Source organism: Vulpes lagopus, chromosome 19, assembly GCF_018345385.1.
Source record: "Vulpes lagopus strain Blue_001 chromosome 19, ASM1834538v1, whole genome shotgun sequence".
In the NCBI taxonomy this organism is placed as follows: Eukaryota; Metazoa; Chordata; class Mammalia; order Carnivora; family Canidae; genus Vulpes; species Vulpes lagopus.
Window position 1 is genome coordinate 38,821,722 of NC_054842.1, and position 20,615 is coordinate 38,842,336.

A 20,615-nucleotide genomic window follows, 5' to 3' on the forward strand; every position below is an offset into this window, starting at 1 on the left:
GGCAAGGATGTGGAGACAGGGGAATACTCTTGGACACTGTTGGTGAGAATGCAAATTGATGCAGCCATTCTGGAAAAAAGTATGAAGTTAAAAATAGAACTACCCTATGACCTAGTAGTAACTACATTTAGGTATTTACCTAAAGGATATAATATTAATTCAAAGGGATAAATGCACTCCAATGTTTATAGCAGCATTATCAACACTAGCCAAACTAAGCGCCCAAATGTTCATCAGCTGATGAATGGATAAAGAATATGTGGTGTATATATATAAATATATATATATGGGTGTGTGTGTATATATATATATATGGGTGTATATATATATATATGGTATATATATGTGTGTGTATGTATATATTTGTATATATATGGGTGTGTGTGTGTATATATATGGTATATGTATGTTATATACAATATATGCACATATGTGTGTATATAAGGTTTGTGTGTGTGTATACACACACACATACACAGTGGAATACTACTCGGGCATTAAAAAAAACAATGAAATCTTGCCATTGCAATGATGTGGATGGAGGTAGAGCATTACACTGAATAAGTAAGTGAGAGAAAGAAAAATACCATATGGTTTCACTCATATATGGACTTTAAGAAACAAGTGAACATAGGGGAAAAAAAAGAGGCAAACCAAGAAAAAGACTCTTAACTACAGAGAACAAACTGATGGTTACTGGGAAGAAGGTGGGCAGGGTGTCAGATTAAACAGGTGATGAAGATTAAGGAGGACAAGTGTTGTGATGAGCATTGGGTATCATAAGCAATGAATCACTAAATTCTACACCTGTTACTAATATCACACTAAATGTTAACTAACTGGAATATAAATAAAAACTTGGAAGAAAAAAAGAATATATGTGTGTATATGACCATTTCATGTACTGACCTCATCAATAAAAGGTATTAGTACCACAGCTTCCCATTCCTGTTGTTTCCCATTTAGGTCAGTTTTAAAATCAGGTGGATAATATTCTATAATTGGTGAGTCTTCACTGGTCATCAAGTGCTATGGAAAGATAAAAGAGTAATAGAAATATAAGAACTAACATCAATATAACTTTCTGTTAATATATTTACAATATTTACTTTTGTTACAGTTTAAAATTCCTAAGTAAAATTAAATTTTTACATCTTAGAAATGTTGCAATATCCTGGCTATATTTTGATTTTCAACTATGAGACTTCTAATTTCACTGCTACTCATCACTTTCCCATTGCAGTGATCAAATTATGTAGCAAAACCATCTGAATTTCACCTCTGAATTTCAACATTGCCATTTCTTTTATCGTCTTATCACTCTATAAAGTCCACTTATATTCTGTTCTCAGACTTCATTTCACAGGCCTCTAAGAGTCCTCCATTTTTAACCTTAAAAGGCAGTACTTTTGTGTCCTAATCAATTGATTTTGTTAAGTAATATAAGAACTGTATCTAAGATAAGTTAAAAAAGAAAAAAATCCTAGAATCAAGAATCTCTTCACCACTAATAGCAAAGATGAAAGGTCCAATAAGATACGTTTTTTATTATAGATTTTATAACAGAGATAGATGAAGAAAACATAAGGATGTTTTCTAGGAAATAATATGAAAGATTATGGTATAACATTTTTTTAAAGAAATAAAAGTGTATTTCTCAGGGTAATACTAAAAATATTTAATACCCAGTATGGCATGGGCACAGAATAATTAAACGGATGTTGCTGTCCGTTGCATGATTAAACTGGTCAGGAGTTGTTAAGTTATCAATCCTTACTGTATCTGAAAGTTGGAGGAAAAAGCATCAAAGAAACTCAAGAGGAAACGGAGGCCAGAGGGCCAAGATTAAATAAGTTTTAGAAGAAAGAGGAATGGGGACACGCTTGGGTGGCTCAGGGGTTAGGCATCTGCCTTTGGCTAAGGGTGTGATCCCGGGGACCCGGGATCAAGTCCCACATCAGGCTCCTTGTGGGGACCCTGCTTCTTCCTCTGTCTGTATCTCTGCCTCTCTCTCTCTCTCTCTTATGAATAAATAAATAAAATCTTAAAAAAAAAAAGGAGCCTGACACTGTTCAAACAGCAAAGGTATGTGTGTGTATACTCTAATTCTTGGGACAAGACCACAGAATTAGAAGAAATAAATGAAATTTGCCTTCAGAATCAGCTTAGTAGGCCTAGTTTAACTTTGGTGACACAATCATCCCTGAAATATCTTCCTCCTGTTATGCAAAATATCTTAACCAGAGACAAGCTTTTCATTCTACAGTTTGATAAAAGAAATGCTTAAAACCTAAATATTAATTGAAATAATACGTTTGTTGAGATGAATGACTCAGAAGGACACCCCTATTCTAATAGGGAGAAGGTAAAAAAACAGAATGAATCCAAAACTGAACAAAGTAAATGGCTTCAGATTTTACCTATCACAGTTCACTTTAATCAGTGTAGAGACACTTAAAAATGTGCTTAAAGGTGCTGAAAAGAAAGAAGCTATGCTCTGAATGACTTTTGGAGTTTGTTTGCATTTTTAAAACAAAGCTAACTTCATTTTAAACCACTTTTAAATCACAGGGTTACTTCTCAAATAACTTCTGTGAGAAATACTAAATTTGACACTGAAAATAAATATTATTTAGCCATTAAAGTAATTTGGGTATTACATTTCTAGGCTTAAATGAGGAGCTCCTAAGTATCAAAAAGGACATAAAAACATTTAATTTTAAAACCTACCTGGTAGCATGTAGGAAGTAAATTTTTGCTAGCTGCTGGAAGTACAGCAAGAAGCTGTTCAAATGGCTTAAAAGGTTTTCCTAGCTCAAAATGGATTTTGAGTGTACTGATGTTGCGGATATCAGATAGGAAAGGTGCATAATGGTAGGGATAATACCTATAAAACAAAACTGAGTTTTAAACAGTTGGCAACTTTATGAAACAGGTCAGTATTAAATATACACTTTTCCTTATTTAACAACACAGCAATAACTTTAAAGAAAACAATCACTCATAATTCTACCACTTAATTTAAGAGATCAGCAGTGCTAGCATATTTAGATAATATGATAGCAACTGTTGTACTTCCTTAACTTTTAAAGTATAAGTTCACATTTCCAAAACTGTGATGTATATGTAATTGAAGAATATACATACACACATAGATGTATATATATATAAAATGTATGTGTGTATATATGTATGTATTTTACATAAAATATATGTTTATATATATACATATTATAAATATGTATAAACATATATATACATATATAATAACATAAATAAACATATATATATTATACAATGGTTCTTTTAACTTCCAAGGTACTGAGAGTAAATCTTCCAATCAATAGCTTCTTAGAATGAAGTAATGAGGTAGTCAGAAGACCTTCAGTTAGCACACATGAGCTGGAGCCTCTCTCAAGAGGACAGAGAGAAGAGTGAGTTCGAGTTCATGTGGCTGTTACTAGTCAGCTCTAAGAAATTTTATATCTCTGATTTGGTATATATATTACTGTATTTGTGATAAGATTAAACCATTTATCAATGATACACGTTATGTTTGTTTTTAATGCTCCATCTTTAACTATAGGTATACTTATTTTTTACAAAGCTTTAAACATACAATTTTTAAAATTCTTCAGTGTTTTTAATGTTTGACTAAAGATGCTAAAAAATAATTTTTCCCCACAATTATGACATACTTCAAAAGAATGAGAAAGTTTAGGAGGTAGGATGGCATTTAGAATGGAAAATGTATATAGGCTTTGAAATCAGTCTTAGATTCATTCTTGAGTGTATAACTTTAGAAAGATTACTTTCTAGGGTGCCTGGGTGGTTCAGCTGGTTAAGTGTCTGACTCTTGATTTTGGCTCAGGTTATGATCTCAGGGTTGGAAGATCGAGCCCTGTGTTGGGCTCCATTCTGGGCATGGAGTATACTTAAGATTTTCTCTCTCCCTCTCCCTCTACCCCTCCATCCCATTCTCTCTGTCTCAAAACAATAACAAAAACAAAGAAGGAAAGAAAGAAAGAAGTATTACTTTCTAAAGTAATAAAGATAACTGAGCCTTATCTATAAAAGTCAGACAATACTTACTTTATAGTGGTGAGGATTATATGAGAACATGCTTTTCAAGTGCCTGGCCTTAATGCATGATACATAATAAGAATAGTTTACACTCACCCTATTAAGAAATGGCAAATCAAGGATTTTTGTTATTAGAATGCTCTTCAGAGATGCCCTGAGAATTAGGTTAGTTATTACAGAGATTTTTAAAAAGATTATTCTTAAGTGAAATCAATTGATATAATTTGCACTGATTTGTTTTATTGTATGGTGCTTTAAAAGAAAGTCTAAGCAAAGGAGCTATCAAAACAACAACAACAAAAAAATGATCTCATCACTTAAAAAGTCTCTACTTTTCCCTGCATCATTTTTTGGTTTCTCATTTTTCTGTTTTGGTGGGTGGTTTGGAAATATAGATGGAACTTGCTGGAATAGGAAAAATGAGAGAAATGGAAAATTATTACTATTTCTACGAAAAGCAAATAATTCCTTTCTTCTTTTTTTTTCACCCCTCCCAGTCTAACATTCAATTACTCCTTCTTTAATTACTCTTAATGGAAAAATATTTTCAAACACACAATAATGTAGCAAAGAATATAATGAACAACCTTATGTAACCATCACTCAGCCCCAATTATTATTGAGACTTTGTCACAGTCATTCATCATGATAAAGAATTTTAAATCCTTAACTTTCACTATTGACCATCTGCTAGGGCTGGAAGAGTCTTTGTTACACAAAGGTCTTTAAAAAATATTTTCATATAAGAAAAGATTACCTATATTTCATTTACATTTGGCTGTATATATCTTTTTAAAAATGCCACCATAAATAGAAATAAAGAGAAAAGAGAATCCCAAAAGAGATTATAGAACGAACCATCATTTAAAAAAAAAAAAAATCAAAACTTTAATTTTGTTTGTATTCCTCACCAGCTCCAGGACTGAACTCCATGATAGTAATAGTGCAAAATCCACTGTATTGCCTGAACATAACATGCAGCTTGATCAGCCAGAAAGTCGCTGGAAATAGAATATTTTTATTATAATGTTAATTTTTGAAGACAGGCCAAGTTGTCTTTAGAGCATGATATTTACACACTCTGCCTCTTATGTTTTATATAATCAATGAATAAGCTAAAATTTATAATCATGAAAATCCCAAAATATTATTTAAAACAAAATTCCATCCTGTCATATTAAAGGTTTGTCTTATAGTTTTATTACATCAACTATCAGAATACTTAAATCTACTGTGCGTATTTATTCAGTCAATATACTATGCCTGTGATTTAAAGTTTGAGGATTTGGCCAACAAAGCTTTCTGTAGAGTGGTACTACCACTTTCCTAAGTAGTCAGAGTGTAATGGAAGACAGGAATCGGAAACTTTATCTGGAAGGATGCCTGAGAGAATCACAGGAGAAATCAGGAAGATCATAGAATCTGGTTGTTTGTTTTAAGAATCTGGTTATTGCAGCTAGAACATGCTTTGAAAGATTAGAAGGACAATATTCCTTCTAATCCTTTCTTTGTCAAAGATCACTATTTAAGGTAAAATACATCTATAAACACACACACACACACACACACACACACACACACACACACACACAAGAGACTTGGGCTAAAGCCAAAAAGTAGTCATAAACCTGTTAGTATCTGTTACTAAAATTCAGGTAGAGATGGCATTTAGAAATTTCATATCTCAATATTTCTGGGAGGTATACTTTTGAAAATGAAACATTAATTTTTCATTAATTTTTTTCTCATTATTGAAAAATCTAGAAAATGAGGAAAAGCATTTTTATCACCTTACAGCAATCACTATTACATTTTGATAGGTTTCTTTTCAGACTTTTTTCATGCCCAAGTTGTTTTTTTATGTTTAATATTAATGAGAGTATACAGTATACGTGATTTTGTGTCCTGCTTTTGAAATTTGTTCTTAATAATATACTGTAAGTATCTTTCCAAATTGTTATGAACTTTTTATAAGTACCAGTTTAGTAGTTCTACGGATTCTGAAGACAGTGTTATGGTAAGACGGTTACTATGAAAAAGAAGTGGACATGACTGTAAGGATATGTAGATCATTTCTAATTTTGTACTGTTATAAAAAAACTTTTTAATAAACATCTTTGTGTATAAGGATCTTCTGTGTTTAAGTTTATATTTTTAAGATAGGTTAATGATTAGAATTACTGAGTCAAAGGGATAAATATTTTAAAGACTTTTGGATACGTACTTTCCAAAATAATGTTACCAATTTATATTTCCACCAATAATTTGGGAAGAATATTACCATTCCTTCTAGGCCAATACTGAATATTACAATTTTAAGAGATTTACTTATTTGCCAGGCAAGCAAATGGTATCACGTTTTCATAAATCCACATATTTTAATATATAAGAGGGAAGGGAAACAGATTTATTAGCTATCAAATTAAGCATTTAGTGCCAATAACAGATATTACAGCTCTATATAACTGTAATCAAGGAAATAAAAAGTCTAGGGAATAAAGGATCAAAAGCATAACTATTTCAAATATTTTGTTTCTCAAGTCTCAAAAGTCTTACATGCTAATGATACTTGACAAAGCTTCAAATGAGCTGGTGAATTGTACTAGAATTCCTACACCTCTAGTTCCTGGAAGTCAGTCAGTATGAATACAGACTGGGAATACTATGTTTAGACTAGACTAGAAGGCAGTCTGAGAATACATAAGCAATATCTGAAGGCTTTGGTCTATCTCTGGGCAGACTCTAGAAAAGATCTAATATTTAGTGCTTTATTATATCAAAAAAAGGTAAAAATTATAGTATAGAAAATATCTAAGTATAATATTTAAGCATGTGAAAGGGTACATAGCATTCCATGAAATTCTTATCTCACTTATAGAGAAGCAGCCTCATCTAGTGGTTAAGAATATTAACTGGGGGTGTCTAGCTGGCTCAGGCAGTAGAGCATGTCACTCTTGATCTTAAGGTCATGAGTGTGAGTCCCATGTTAGGTGTAGAGATTACTTAAAAAAATATATAAACTGAAAAAAAAAAAAAAAGAGAAAGTATTAACTCTGAAGTCAGATTGCCTATGTTCAATTCTGGTTCTGCCACGCATTGACTATGTCACCTTGGACAAGTCACTTGAATCCTTGGGGCACCTGGCTGGCTCAGTTGGTAGAGCACATGGCTCTTGATCTCGGGGTTGTAAGTTCAGGCCCTAGGTTGTGTGTAGAGATTACTTAAAAATAACATCTTAAAAAAAAAAAATCTACTTTAAAAAAAAAGCCTCTCGATTCCTTAATTTCTTCTATTATAAAATAATAATTTACTTATCTTAAAGAATTGTGAGAATTAAATTAGTCAATATTTTTAAAATGCTTAGAATAGCACTTAGCACTTGATAAACATTTTATAAGATTTTGTTAATTAAATAAAATACAAACTTAAGTAGTTCATACTGTGGGCTGCAGTTTAAAAGCATGAAAGCTACCATTCTAGAGGTCAAGTTCTTAAGGAACTTTTGGACTAGATATGAACCTGAGGCTTAGCCAGGTAGCCTTTAGGATAAGTTTGATGTGAGTCCAGAAAATGGAAAACAAACAAAAAAAACTAACCATTTTCTATTTGCCAACTTTTTATCACAGGAATCTAACACATCTGTTAACATTACCTTCTTCAAAACCATAGCAGTTGAAAGGCTGACATTATGATAAATAAAATCTAATTTTTTAGGGGAATCCCTGGGTCACTCAGTGATTTAGCGCCTGCCTTTGGCCCAGGGCGTAGTCCTGGAGTCCCCGGATGGAGTCCTGCATCGGGCTATCTGCATGGAGCTTGCTTCTCCCTCGGCCTGTGTCTCTGCTCTCTCTCTCTCTCTCTGTGTCTCTCATGAATAAATAAATAAAATCTTAAAAAAAAAATCTAACTTTTTAGATTTTAAAATTAGATTTAAATCTAATTTTAGGGGATCCCTGGGTGGCTCAGCACTTTAGTGCCTGCCTTCGGCCCAGGGTGTGGTCCTGGAGTCCCAGAATCCAGTCCCACATCGGGCTCCCTGCATGGAGCCTGCTTCTCCCTCTGCCTGTGTCTCTGCCTCTCTCTCTCTCTCTGTGTCTCTCATGAATAAATAAATAAAATCTTAAAAAAAAAATCTAATTTTAGATTTAAATCTAAAAAATCTAATTTTTTCTATTTTAAAGTAAAAGCAGAATGCCTGGGTAGCTCAGCAGTTAAGCGTCTGTCTTCGGCTCAGGGCATGATCCTGGAGTCCCAGAATGGAGTCCCACATCAGTCTCCCTTCATGGAGCCTGCTTCTCCCTCTGCCTATGTCTCTGCCTCTCTCTGTCTCTCATGAATAAATAAATAAAATCTTTAAAAATAAAAAAATTAAAGCATAGGTTAAAAACGTACTCAGATACTACATCAACTCCCATCTTCGTCATGTAGTATGTTCTTTTATATTGTCTAAACTCAGTTTCAAATAGGTCATCATCTTCAGTCTCATCTTCTAAATTATCTGGAAAAAAGGTCAGAAAGTAGCTGACAATTACAAATATTTTGTTTTTCCACCTATCTCTTTGATAAATACATATCAAAGCAGATGCTTATAAACTAACATAGAAATCTGTTCCATCTAATATTATTAAATCAGTGCTTACTAAGGAAAGATACAATGACTATTCTGTCAAAAAAATAACACAATGAATAGAGTTTGTACTCACCCTTAGAAGTTACCACTTCTTCTCCATTTTTGTCTAAAGCAGCCCAACATATGGCATTTTCCTGGCCCTACAAAAATTATAAATCAATATAAAGTTAATGCAAAGATACATTTCAAAGTAAGACATTGAACTGGGATATTTAAAAAATACTACGAAGGACTGAATGATCCTTAAGTGACAACACTGTAAAAGTTCATTCAAAAAATAATCCTCAAATACTGTATAAATGTTTTCGGTTTTGCATCACTTGTTTTCTAAATCTTTATTATGCAGAACTTAACATTTAGGCTGCTCTAAAATATGTAATAGGTAATTCTCATCTATTGTGTTAATATAATCTATTTGTTCATGATTGAATCCAAAGGTTACAAATATTACATGTTTTCTATTCTTTACTTCTAAATTTTTCTCTCATGCAACGCATTTGCTTTTCTATATTTATCCCATCTCATCACATTCTTTATATCCTGCCCATCTGCTTTTCCTCCCTTGTGATCTCAACTTTTCTTTCCTCTATTTCCTGATTGCCTATCTATCGACAGTGACTTAGTTCTTCCTACTCCCTTATCCCCATTTCCCTTTGTTCATCCAAACTAGGGTCTTTGCTAACTTCCTGTGCTTCGGCTCTTCCTCTAGTTTCTCTCATTTTGCCAGTATCTCTAACAGTAATTACATATGCCTGAAGACTTGTGAAGCTTAAGGACTGGGCTAAGACGGGTGAAGCCAGGGATTACTGATGTGTAAGTTTTGTGAGTAAAGTATAGATTCCTAAAAAGTTGCTGAGCCTGTTTCTATAAGAGAAAAAACAAAGAAGAATGTAGACGGACTGCTCCTTAGTTTCACTGAGAAAAACTAATCAATTAGAAGGACTACCCTAATGAAAATCAGCATAAATGCCCTTCATGGAGCAAGAGTTACTAGCTTTTAATCTAAAAAGAACCAGTATAGCAAGGAGAGTACAGAAAACTCCTCAATTTTATCTGAACCCAGTAATTACAAATAAGCTGAGGAAAATTTCAGAAAAGGTCTATTTCCCAAGTTAACACATACAAGACATTCTTTAGAGCTCATTAGTGATGTTTCGTAGGGTACTAGCATATTCTGATTCTACTATTTATTTACTGAGCACCTAGCATTTATTAGCTAGTGTGCTATTACTTACTCTTAAACTAGCCTATTGCTGTATTTCATAAATGACTTTATATATAAATTATTTTTTTTTAATATTTTATTTATTTATGGGAGACAGAAAGAGAGAGAGAGAGAGGGAGAGAGGCAGAGACACAGGCAGAGGGAAAAACAGGCTCCATGCAGGGAGCCCGACATGGAACTTGATCCTGGACTCCAGGATCATGCCCTGGGCTGAAGGCAGCACCAAACCACTGAGCCACCCGGGCTGCCTTATATAAATTATTTCTGAAGAAAAACCACAGGTCTAATTGCTATCTCAATATTAAATGTTATAAGTAGCCATATTTTACAAAAGGTAATTAATTTTCTAGGTTCTTATATTTAGAAGATTTTCTACACTTATTAATAGGATGAAAACACAATGCTTTTCTTCTAGGATAAAAATAAGCTGATTTTTAAAAATCAGCTTTAAGTAACAGGATCTAACAGAGAAGAAACAAAAAATTTTTTTTCAAATGTTCAATAGAAGGAAATAAGAAATGAAAATGAAATGAGACAACTCCAAAAATCACAAGAGGGAAAATGAGGAACAAGGAATATCAGTTTCACTTTACAGCTAGAAAAATGAAAGAACACCTAAAAAAATGGACACCTTTGACTTCTTCTTTTCCTTGTAGTTCTTGGCTTCTTCTGCTGCTACACCTGCTGCTTCATTGAGGTACTTGTTACCAACTTTGCTTTCAAACCACTTTAGGTCCACAAAAACTTCACTGAAGTGTTCCCGATCAAACTGTACAAAAATATTTAAATTCATTAAAAAATAATTTAAGTATGTCTGGAAGAATAGAAACCAAACTTTTAACAGTTGCTACTTCTAGGGCATAAGAAATCAAAGACTGTTACTCTCTTATGGGGACCTCATCTACTATGCTGAAAATTAAAAATAAAAAGCAAATAAAAATAAAAGTAATTTAGATGAAATTATACAGAATGATCAGTTGATGTAAAAGTACCAAAACTTTTTCTTCTGATATAATTGGTTTCTGCCCATTGATAGCTACCCTGGGACAAGAAAATAAAAATATCTAGTTACTTACGTCTGATAGTTTCACAAGGTATTTCTCAAATCGAGGTAAGTTGAGATGCCCACTTTCATTAATATAACCTAAAAGGAACAAAATCTAAATTTGTACTAAAAGCTGACACTATTTTTTCTAAACAGTTCTACAAAATTCTTTTTACAAAATACTGAATGTTGGCACTCTAATAATCAAGAAAAAAACAATCAGTGTTGGGCTTTATAATTGGCCCTAGTTTCTATGAACTTGATGTTACTATAATACAAAACATGTAAGAATTAAAGCAAAATAAAAATTCCAGGTTCATATAACAATCCTCTCACATTTCTAACATGTGATAACAATTAATTAAATATGTTCTACAATCTATCCAGATTATTCATTTGATATATTAACTTTTAGGTGAACTAATGCACTGCTATTCTGCCGTTTGTTTTGTTCAGTACTCACTACTATTTATCAATTTCTCATTTTAATTGAAAAATCTTTCCCTTATATTAAATATTCTGATTACCGATCCATTCAGAAAAATGAACTTCTATGTTTTAAAATGAAAGGAGCTAAGGGAAACCAACAACTTCTGCTGGCTTTCTTAAACAATAAAAGGCAGAGATTAGATACCAATAAACAAAGCTGCTTAACTCTTGTCATTTTCTTTGCTTGCAAACCACTGAAAATTACAACCCTCGAGCTTGGTGCCTTTGAACAAAAGAAATTTCCAATTCTTTTCCTACTGTAGTTGTGCATGCAATAATCTAATAAACGGAGTGAAATTTTTAGGGTTAACTCAGTACTAAATTAAAGTAGCATCCAATGAATATTAAACTTTTCTTACCACCAAGTTCTGGCAGGATGGTAATATATGTTCCATAAAGAAGAGGCAGTGCATCATGATTAATATGTAAATGAGGTAGATGAGGGATAAAATCATTGCCAACAAGAAATCCCATCAAAATCCAATCATCTATTATCCTTTCAATATCATACTTAAAAGTGATCTTGGCCTGTAGCAAAACGGAGAAAAAAACCCAAATCATATGGAAATTCCTGCTAACACATCTTTGGTCCACAGCTATATTAATACTTACTTTCAATTCTGAAAACTCATAGTCAATATACTCTCTCATTAAAGACAAGTGTAGGAGGTGAAATGTGGTTTCTTCTGGTGCGCATACCCTGTAATCAGTCAGATTATCAACATAGAGTTAATTACATTTTTAAGGTTCAAGCTTAAAAATGCAGCAAAGATTAAAATAAAACTTATCATTAGCAGATAATTAATTCTTGTAATCCAGGCATGTAATTTATATGAAAGCTGCAGGGTAAAGACAAAAGTATAATTATAATAGATGTAACATAAAGTTCAAAATAATTGGTCTGCATTACGCTTTCTGTGGAAAAATTCTCAGAATTAGGAAAGCCTAAATAAAATATAACAGATATAAGAAACCAGTGGGATCTGGCCCATTTAAGGTTGGCTGCCAGCAGAAAGCATACTCATAGATAAGTGAGTATATATACTTTTCCACCTACTGCAGTACAGTCTCAGGATTCAGTGGTGAGGCACCATCACTTCTTTCCTCTTATCTTTCCATGGCATGGTTTAGGGGTCTATATTCCTAGCTATTAACCAATACTCCAAGTTTAACCAGAAGTAAGAATATAAATTGACAACAGCATTTTAAAGGAATTATATACCATGAACAAGTGGATTTAGCCCAGGAATACAAGGATGGCTCAACATGAGAAAATAAATCAATGCAATAGATCACATTAATAAACAAAGGAAAAACACCATATAATCAACTAGCAAAGAAAATCTTTGTCAAATTCAATACCCTTCCATGATAAAAGTACTCAGCCAAGTAGGGATAGGAGGGAGCCGCCTTAATATGAAAAAGGGAATTTATGAAAAACCCACATCTAATATATTGATGGTGGAAGGCTGATGGCTTCCCTCCTAAGGTCAGGAATAAAAACAAGGATACCCATTTTTACTATAGCTATTCAATACTGTACTTGAAGTCCTAGCCAGGGTAATTAGGCAAGCAAAGAAATAAGAGGCATACAAATTGAAAAAAACAAAACAAAAAACAAAAACAAAAAACCCCCCAAAACTATCTCTATTTACAGATGCCATGATTCCATACACAGAAAGTCTCATAGAATCCACAAAAAGCTACTAGAGCCAAAAACTGAATTCAGTATAACTGTAGGATGCAAGATCAACACACAAAAATCAGCTGTGTCTCTATATACCACCAACAAATAATCCAAAAAAGAAATTATCCCATTCAGAATACCATCCAAAAGAGTAAAACACAGGAATAAACTTGACCAAGGAGGCAAAAGAAAAAAAAAAACAAGAGGCAAAAAACCAAAGAGGCAAAAAAACAAACTTATAGATGCAGAGAACAGACAGATCATTCCCAAAGGTCGGGGAGTGACGGTTTGGGCAAAATGGGTGAAGGTGGCCAAAAGGTGCAAACTTTCCATTATAAGATAAGTAAGTCCTGGAGATATAATTAAGGTACAACATGGTGACTACATTAAAAAAATTTTTTTAGGGGCGCCTGAGTGGCTCAGTGGTTGAGTGTCTGCCTTCGGCTCAGAGCATGATCCCAGGATCCAGGATCAAGTCCCACATCGGGCTCCTTGCAAGGAGCCTGCTTCTCCCTCTGCCTATGTCTCTGCCTCTCTCTCCGTGTGTCTTTCATGAATAAATAAACTCTTTAAAAAAAAATTTTTTTTAAATAAAAGGAAAAACAAGTAAGAAAAAAAAAAGCTGGCAAAAAATATATACACTAAAACTATAAAATGCTGCTGAAAAAAATTAAAATAGACATAATAAATGGAAAATATCCTATATTAATGAATTGGGAGACTTATTATCAATCTGTAAATAGTACCCAATAGAATCTACAGATTCAGTGCCATCCCCTATCAAAATTCCAGTGATGTTTTCTACAAAAACAAAAAATCCATCCTAAAAATTATTAATTTCATGAGACTGCAAATAGCCAAAATAATCCTGAAAAAGGAGAACAGAGATGGAAGTCTCACTCCTTTTTATTTCAAAGCTTCCTATAAAGCTTCAGTAGTCAAAATACTGTAGTACTGACATAAAAACAACATAAAGATCAGTCAAATAGAATACAGAGCCCAGAAATAAACCCTTGCATATATGTCAAGCAATTTTCAACCAAGGTGCCAAGACCATTCAATGAGGAAGAGCTATTCTTTTCAACAAGTGGTTTTGGGAAAACTAGATATCCACATGTAAAGAATGAAGTTGGCCCTTACTTTATACTATATACTATAATTAGCATCATGGAGCAAAGAACTAAGGGTAAGAGCTAAAGCTATAAAACTCTTAAAATGGGAAAAAACTTTATGACATTAGATTTGGCAATTTCTTGGATATTATACTCTAAGCACCAGCAACAAAAGAAAAAACCTGACTGGACATTGTCATAATTAAAAACCAAATTTTGTGCAACAAATGATACTATCAGCAGAGGAAAAGGGTAACTGTGGAATGGGAGAAAATCTTTACAGATCACTTTTTCTGTTAAATGATTACTATTCTTAATTTAATTGCTGTCTTTCTTCTAATATATATTTGCAGTATGATTTACCTTTGTGTCTTTTTGCCACCAAACCGAACCTCTTCTCTTAAAAGAGAGAAATGTGCCTCGTGACTTGTCAATCCAAGCATAATCTGTTGAAAATGATTAAAAAATGTTTCTATTCTCTAATTTTTTATAGTATGAGGTTCATAAAAGCAACCAAATAAAAAATGTCTATATAAGAAAAACACATGCTTATTTAATAAAAACAATTTATTAGCACATTAAACATACAAATATCAAAATGTGATCCCCTTATAGGTTATGAATGGGGTAAGGTAAGTGCACTTTTCTAAGAAAAAACGTTTACCTTAGAGTCACATGACTCTAATTAACTGCTACTCTCCCCACACCACCATCCCCTCTCCTAAGTCTCCCTCTTGGTTTTCACACTTTTCCACTTGCCAGGAGGGAGTAAGTAGGTAAGAAATTAAGGACTGTAGCTTTTCCATGATAAAGGAATGTAGGACTCTTTTGGGGGCTAGAATACCTCTAGTATGTGAAAATTAAAAAAAAAAAAAAAACTGGAAAAGGGCATTTTCATTTAATTTTCTCATATAGTATTTTAACGCCCGAAGTAAGTAAAATAGTCTGGTAAGACATATCAACCAGTTGCAAAATATATTGTTTATTTTATTTCAATCTTGATTCAAATAAAATAAGATGAGGGATCCCTGGGTGGCGCAGCGGTTTGGTGCCTGCCTTTGGCCCAGGGCGCGATCCTGGAGACCCGGGATCGAATCCCACATCGGGCTCCCGGTGCATGGAGCCTGCTTCTCCCTCTGCCTGTGTCTCTACCTCTCTCTCTCTCTCTCTGTGACTATCATAAATAAATAAAAATTAAAAACAAAACAAAACAAAACAAAAAACAAATAAAATAAGATGAAACACTTATGAAACAAATTAGGGAAATGAGAATACTAAATGGTTATTTGTATATTAAACAGTGATTGTTAATTTTTGTTTTATGTAGGATAACGGCATTATGTTTTTTTTTAAATGTTTTAAAAATGTTTCTCTAGAGAAACATTATGAAATACTTACAGATTAAACAATACAATGGGATATACTTCAAGAGTCAAGGGGAATAGGAGAAAGGAGACGACAGATGGTTAGGAATAAGAAAATGAAAATTAATTAAGGTGGATTAAAGTAAAAAATTATTTAAATTGGATAAAGGACATAGGAAGAGGAAGACTCATTATATTATCTTCTCTACTTTATGTTTGAAAATTTCCATAGTAAAAAGTTAAAAAAAGCATAGTAAAGTTATTTGGGTCATGGAGTTAGCAAATCAAGCATTATTAAGTTATATATCAAGCATGAAGGTAAAAGTACCCTCTACCCTGATCTTGGCAGAATATTCAAAGCCCTAGCATCAGTCAAGTGTGAAGACTATAGAGATCCACTGATCATAAACTATGGCAAGAGTTCATTTTCCAACTGTTTTAGAACCCTAATAACAGAAGTAGCAATCTTTATTATGTCTCCAATATTTATCTCCACAGCCAGAAAGCTCCTTATGTAAGTCTCTGAGATATTTAACTACAATGGCATAAGGTTATAATAATAATAAACATTATACCTACCAAGTCAGCATCTAAACCATAAAGACAATGTCTGGTGTTTGGATCATGATCTGGCTTTGCTTTCTCGGATCTGATAAATTCCATGATTTTATGCTCTCCTTCTCCGGGAGTCTAAATATATGTTTAAAAAAAATGTGGTAATAATGCTATGCTTTAGAACATTAAATTTTTAAAAATCTCTTTAAATAAAAAAAGATAATAACCTCATGGCCTGAAAAGTAGATGGTAACTCCTTGCCACGACTTATCTGTAGAAATTTTCATATTTACAAAATACTTCAGATGTTCATGTAACCTGGCCATGAATTCAGTCCCTATAAATAAAAAGTTTTAAAAAGTTTAATCTGAGAGACATAAAAGAGTGAGTTCCCAGGGACAACATGAAATTGGATCTGGGTGTCTTAGATATAAGATCTCTAAAGGAAGTCAAAACCCCTTATGCTTATCCTGAAAAGCAAGTCATTTTGTACCTTTCTCTAGCAAATATTACAACTGTTTCTCATTTCACTGCTTACCCTAAAATGAAGTTAATGTCACATAGGTAAGTCAAGAAATGTTACTACTGCCTCAAGCTATGCTTCACATATTTTCACACCAGGGCAGTTTCATCTCTCTAATGAAATTCAATCTTCTATTTCCTTTGCTGGATTCTCAATTTTTTTTTTTAAAGGCATGCAGCTTTAATCAGATTGCTAATCACCACAACTATTATTATTATTACTACTCTTTACCTGGAAAATTATTGTTATCCTGGAAACTGAGTCTATAATGATTACATTCCAGGAAAAGTCCAAATGGTCAAGAGTCAATGGCAATGCAGTCTTAAATCACAATTAGGATAAAATTGGTTATTAAATTAAGCAATATATGATAAAGGCACTTAAATAAAAGACAAATACCACAGTTAGTGAAGAATCCATGAGTAAGTAAGATTTTAAGATTGTTTTTCAAAGTAAAGGTTTATAATGATAGTAGACAAAGCTCTAAAAAGTATAGAGTTTGTTGCTGCATACAAAGTTAAACTAATAATACTGATAAATTCATTAAAGTCATAGAATTTTTAACTGCCTTTAAGAAATGCAATAGTAAGTGTCCTGGACTAGGAGAATAGGTTCCCTATCCTGAAAGAACACACTGAATCTGGGTGAGCCACAACCTCACTAGGTCAGTGTTCATACAAATAAATGGTGGGAGTAGGATGGATCTTGTAAGATCCTTCTAGGTTTGGAGTTCTGTGCATCTGGGAGAGTCCTGTCCACAAATACTCTTATTGACATCTGTAAATCCCCAGAGTGGATCTTCATAGGAGCACTTATAATCAAGGTGACCAAAACATCTCCTGAGGACATACAACTGAGAAAACAGCAAGTGGAATCTTAAGGACAAAATAAGTAGAGCTAGGGAAAAAAACAAAAACAAAAACACAAAACCCCAAAACAAAACACTTTTGAAAAAAAAAATTACATTTACATTTAAATCTCCCAGAATTTGGGGCACCTGGGTGGCTCAGTCAGTTAAGTGTCTGCCTTATGCTCAGGTCATGATCCTGGGGTCCTGGGATCTAGCCCCATGTTGATCATCAGGGAACCCGCCTCTCCCTCTCCCTCTGCATATAAGCGTGGTCTCAATCTCGCTATTTCTCAGATATATAAATAAAATCTTAAAAAAAATCTCTCAGAATTTTTCTCTCAGTGAATTTACCTGGTGTAATGCAGTTGGAATCAAATCTGGCCTCTGTAGGAAGAGTTTCTCCTTTTTCTAATGCCTTTTTTATTTTGTCTTCTGCTTCCTTTGCCGACCTTAAATGTTAAGGAAAAAAAATATCTTAAGGTTTCTGGGGAAAAGTACAGATCTTCCCATCAAGTAAACTGTTATTTAGATGCTTTTGTAACTAAAATGCTAGTTAATCAATTTAGGTTCAAAACATAATACAAATTTTGATAGTAACTGATAAAGATGAGCCTCAGAATTGTCCATTTTTAATTAAAGAATTGAGTTTTTCCGAGAAAGGACTATAGAAGTAGAGTATTATCACAGTATAAAACTGAGAACATTATAAATAGTTATAAAGTAATTCTTTTCTTATTATAAGTATATAACAAATCAACTTTACAAACAAGCTCAAAAGTTAGGCATTAGGGATTCATTATATATACTATAGTCTATGTTTAATAATAACATCAAACAAGTACACTATTAAAGTGATCTAAGATTATTATATAAAAATTACTTAAAGTTGTAATGGTTATCTTTGAGTTTCCTCTAAAAACATTTAAAATAAAAGACTAATAATATTAATGGCATCATTTGCCAAAATCATCTCATTTTTGAGGCAATAGGATTTACTAGAAAGAACATGAGTTTTATTTTCTTTTTTTAAGATTTTATTTATTTATTCATGAGAGCCAGAGAGAGAGAGAGAGAGAGAGAGAGGCAAAGACACAGGCAGAGGGAGAAGCAAGCTCCATGTAGGGAGCCTGATGTGGGACTCGATCCCGGGTCTTCAGGATCATGCCCTGGGCTGAAGGCAGCGCTAAACCGCTGAGCCACCCAGGGTGCCCGAACATGAGTTTTAGAGTCAGAAAGACCTAGGTCTGAATACAGGTATCCCAATTCCTGTTCTGGAACCTATTTGTGGCACACTGTATGCCATTGGCATTTAAGTTAGGAAGCTCTCCTTTATGTATATTTCCTACTGCCTTGCTACTAGCTCTATCTACTGTGCCCTGTGGAATTGTATTTCTATGATAAACAAACTCTTTTTCATATGTAACCTCTCTCTTACCAATCTCCTCAATATAACAAACACTCTTAAGATATCAACTTGTTTGCAATTTCTCCAAAGGGAGCCATTTTTTCTTGTAGCTATTTGCATGGTGTTGTCATTCACTGAAATAGGAAACAGAAGGTAGCTTTGAAATGAACTTCAGTTCTGAACATATTAAACCTGAAATGTATCTGTGGAATCCAAAAGGAGACATTTAGGAGATATTTGGATATATAAGTGTTCTGGAGAGAGAGAGATCCACCAGAAAGATAAATTTGGGAGTCATCAGTATAGACACAGTAATTAATACCACTGGTTAAGATCACTCAGGACCAAGGATAGAACCTTAATAAAAATCAATATGTAAGAAAAAGGAAGAAGAGAAGATAACATGATGACAAAGAGAGCGTCATCACATAAAGATCAAGGAAAGGGGGCAGCCTGGGTGGTTCAGTAGCTTAGCGCCGCCTTCAGCCCAGGGCCTGATCCTGGAGACCAGGGATCGAATCCCACATCAGGCTCCCTGCATGGAGCCTGCTTCTCCCTCTGCCTGTGTCTCTGCCCTTCTCTCTCTCTCTCTGGTCTTTCATGAATAAATAAATAAAATCTTAAAAAAAAAAAAAAAAAAAAGATCAAGGAAAGGAAGTTCAAGAAAGAAAGAATGGTCAACATTGTTAAACACTATAGATAAATGAAGTAATATACAGGGAGAATTATTCTTCAGATTTAGCCGTAAGGCATCTATTTGTAATCTTATAAGGAAGTTTTAGTGGTAGGGATAAGTGCCAGATGGCAGCATATTTAAAAGTAAGAGATGCAGAAAGATTACAATTAAAGACTATGAATGGAGGAAAAAAAATCTCTTTGGAGAAGGAGAAAAAGTTAACTGTGGGATTTCAGGGAAATATGGTACACTCAATGCCAACACAGTATTTAGTAAATGGTTGTTGTGGTTATGGTCAATTGGCCCTCAATATCCATTCTATTCTCTTAGTTTGTCTTCTGATACTGGAAAGGTTAGAAAGCTAAAAAGTAAAGTCTCAGGGTCCCTTGCAGCCAGGTGATTGGATATAATAACTTAGATATTGTCAGTTTGATGCTTCCATAAAGGTTTGGAAGGTGGAAGTGTGGTGAAGTCTGGGTTTGTGGGCTGTGTGTTTCATCAATAGTAGAAGAGCTCTCAATATTCAGTAGTTTTGTAGGTACTGAGAAGCAAGGTGTAGGCCAGATCGGCCAGGTATACTCGGGCTCTGGAGCTAACAGATTCAGTGATGGCTTCCTGATTGCTGAACTTTAAAGTGATACATTTTTGGAGCCAATATTTCGGAGCCTCTGAACTGCTCACCTTCCTGAATGTAGTAATAGCACCACTGGTGGGTCAGTTCTGTGGTGCTGTTCTAAAATCATTCTTGAAGGGTCACTTAAATTCCTATCCTTTTGGCTCTTGCAATAATTTTTATAAACACCTTGTTCTTTGTATTATATCCCCTTCTGCTTAAAATAGCCAGGCTTCTATTTCTGCAACTGAACAATGATTGATAGAGTAGGTTCATATAATCCTTTCTCAACACTAGATTTTCTGGCCCAGTAGCTCCCCCAAATTGATTTAACAAATATCAGGGGAGTCTGGTAAAA

At 33.7% G+C, this 20,615-nt stretch overlaps 1 protein-coding gene across 4 annotated transcripts in view; it reads right to left on the bottom strand.

Annotated features, from left to right (window-relative positions):
• XRN1 (5'-3' exoribonuclease 1) overlaps nt 1–20,615 on the bottom strand; it is a 102,077-nt gene that overhangs the window by 69,972 nt on the left and 11,490 nt on the right. For all 4 annotated transcript variants that reach the window (XR_005984590.1, XM_041734195.1, XM_041734194.1 and 1 more), the window contains exons 3-15: nt 17,915–18,012; nt 16,418–16,527; nt 16,215–16,325; nt 14,635–14,717; nt 12,085–12,172; nt 11,832–12,000; nt 11,015–11,082; nt 10,570–10,707; nt 8,787–8,853; nt 8,476–8,581; nt 4,995–5,084; nt 2,731–2,887; nt 910–1,029 (exon numbers count right to left, since the gene is read on the bottom strand). Coding sequence is in view for 3 of the 4 variants with exons in the window: in XM_041734195.1 (XP_041590129.1) it covers nt 910–1,029; nt 2,731–2,887; nt 4,995–5,084; nt 8,476–8,581; nt 8,787–8,853; nt 10,570–10,707; nt 11,015–11,082; nt 11,832–12,000; nt 12,085–12,172; nt 14,635–14,717; nt 16,215–16,325; nt 16,418–16,527; nt 17,915–18,012 (1,405 nt within the window). In the remaining variant the exon portion in view is untranslated. The remainder of the gene's footprint in view (nt 1–909; nt 1,030–2,730; nt 2,888–4,994; nt 5,085–8,475; nt 8,582–8,786; nt 8,854–10,569; nt 10,708–11,014; nt 11,083–11,831; nt 12,001–12,084; nt 12,173–14,634; nt 14,718–16,214; nt 16,326–16,417; nt 16,528–17,914; nt 18,013–20,615) is intronic.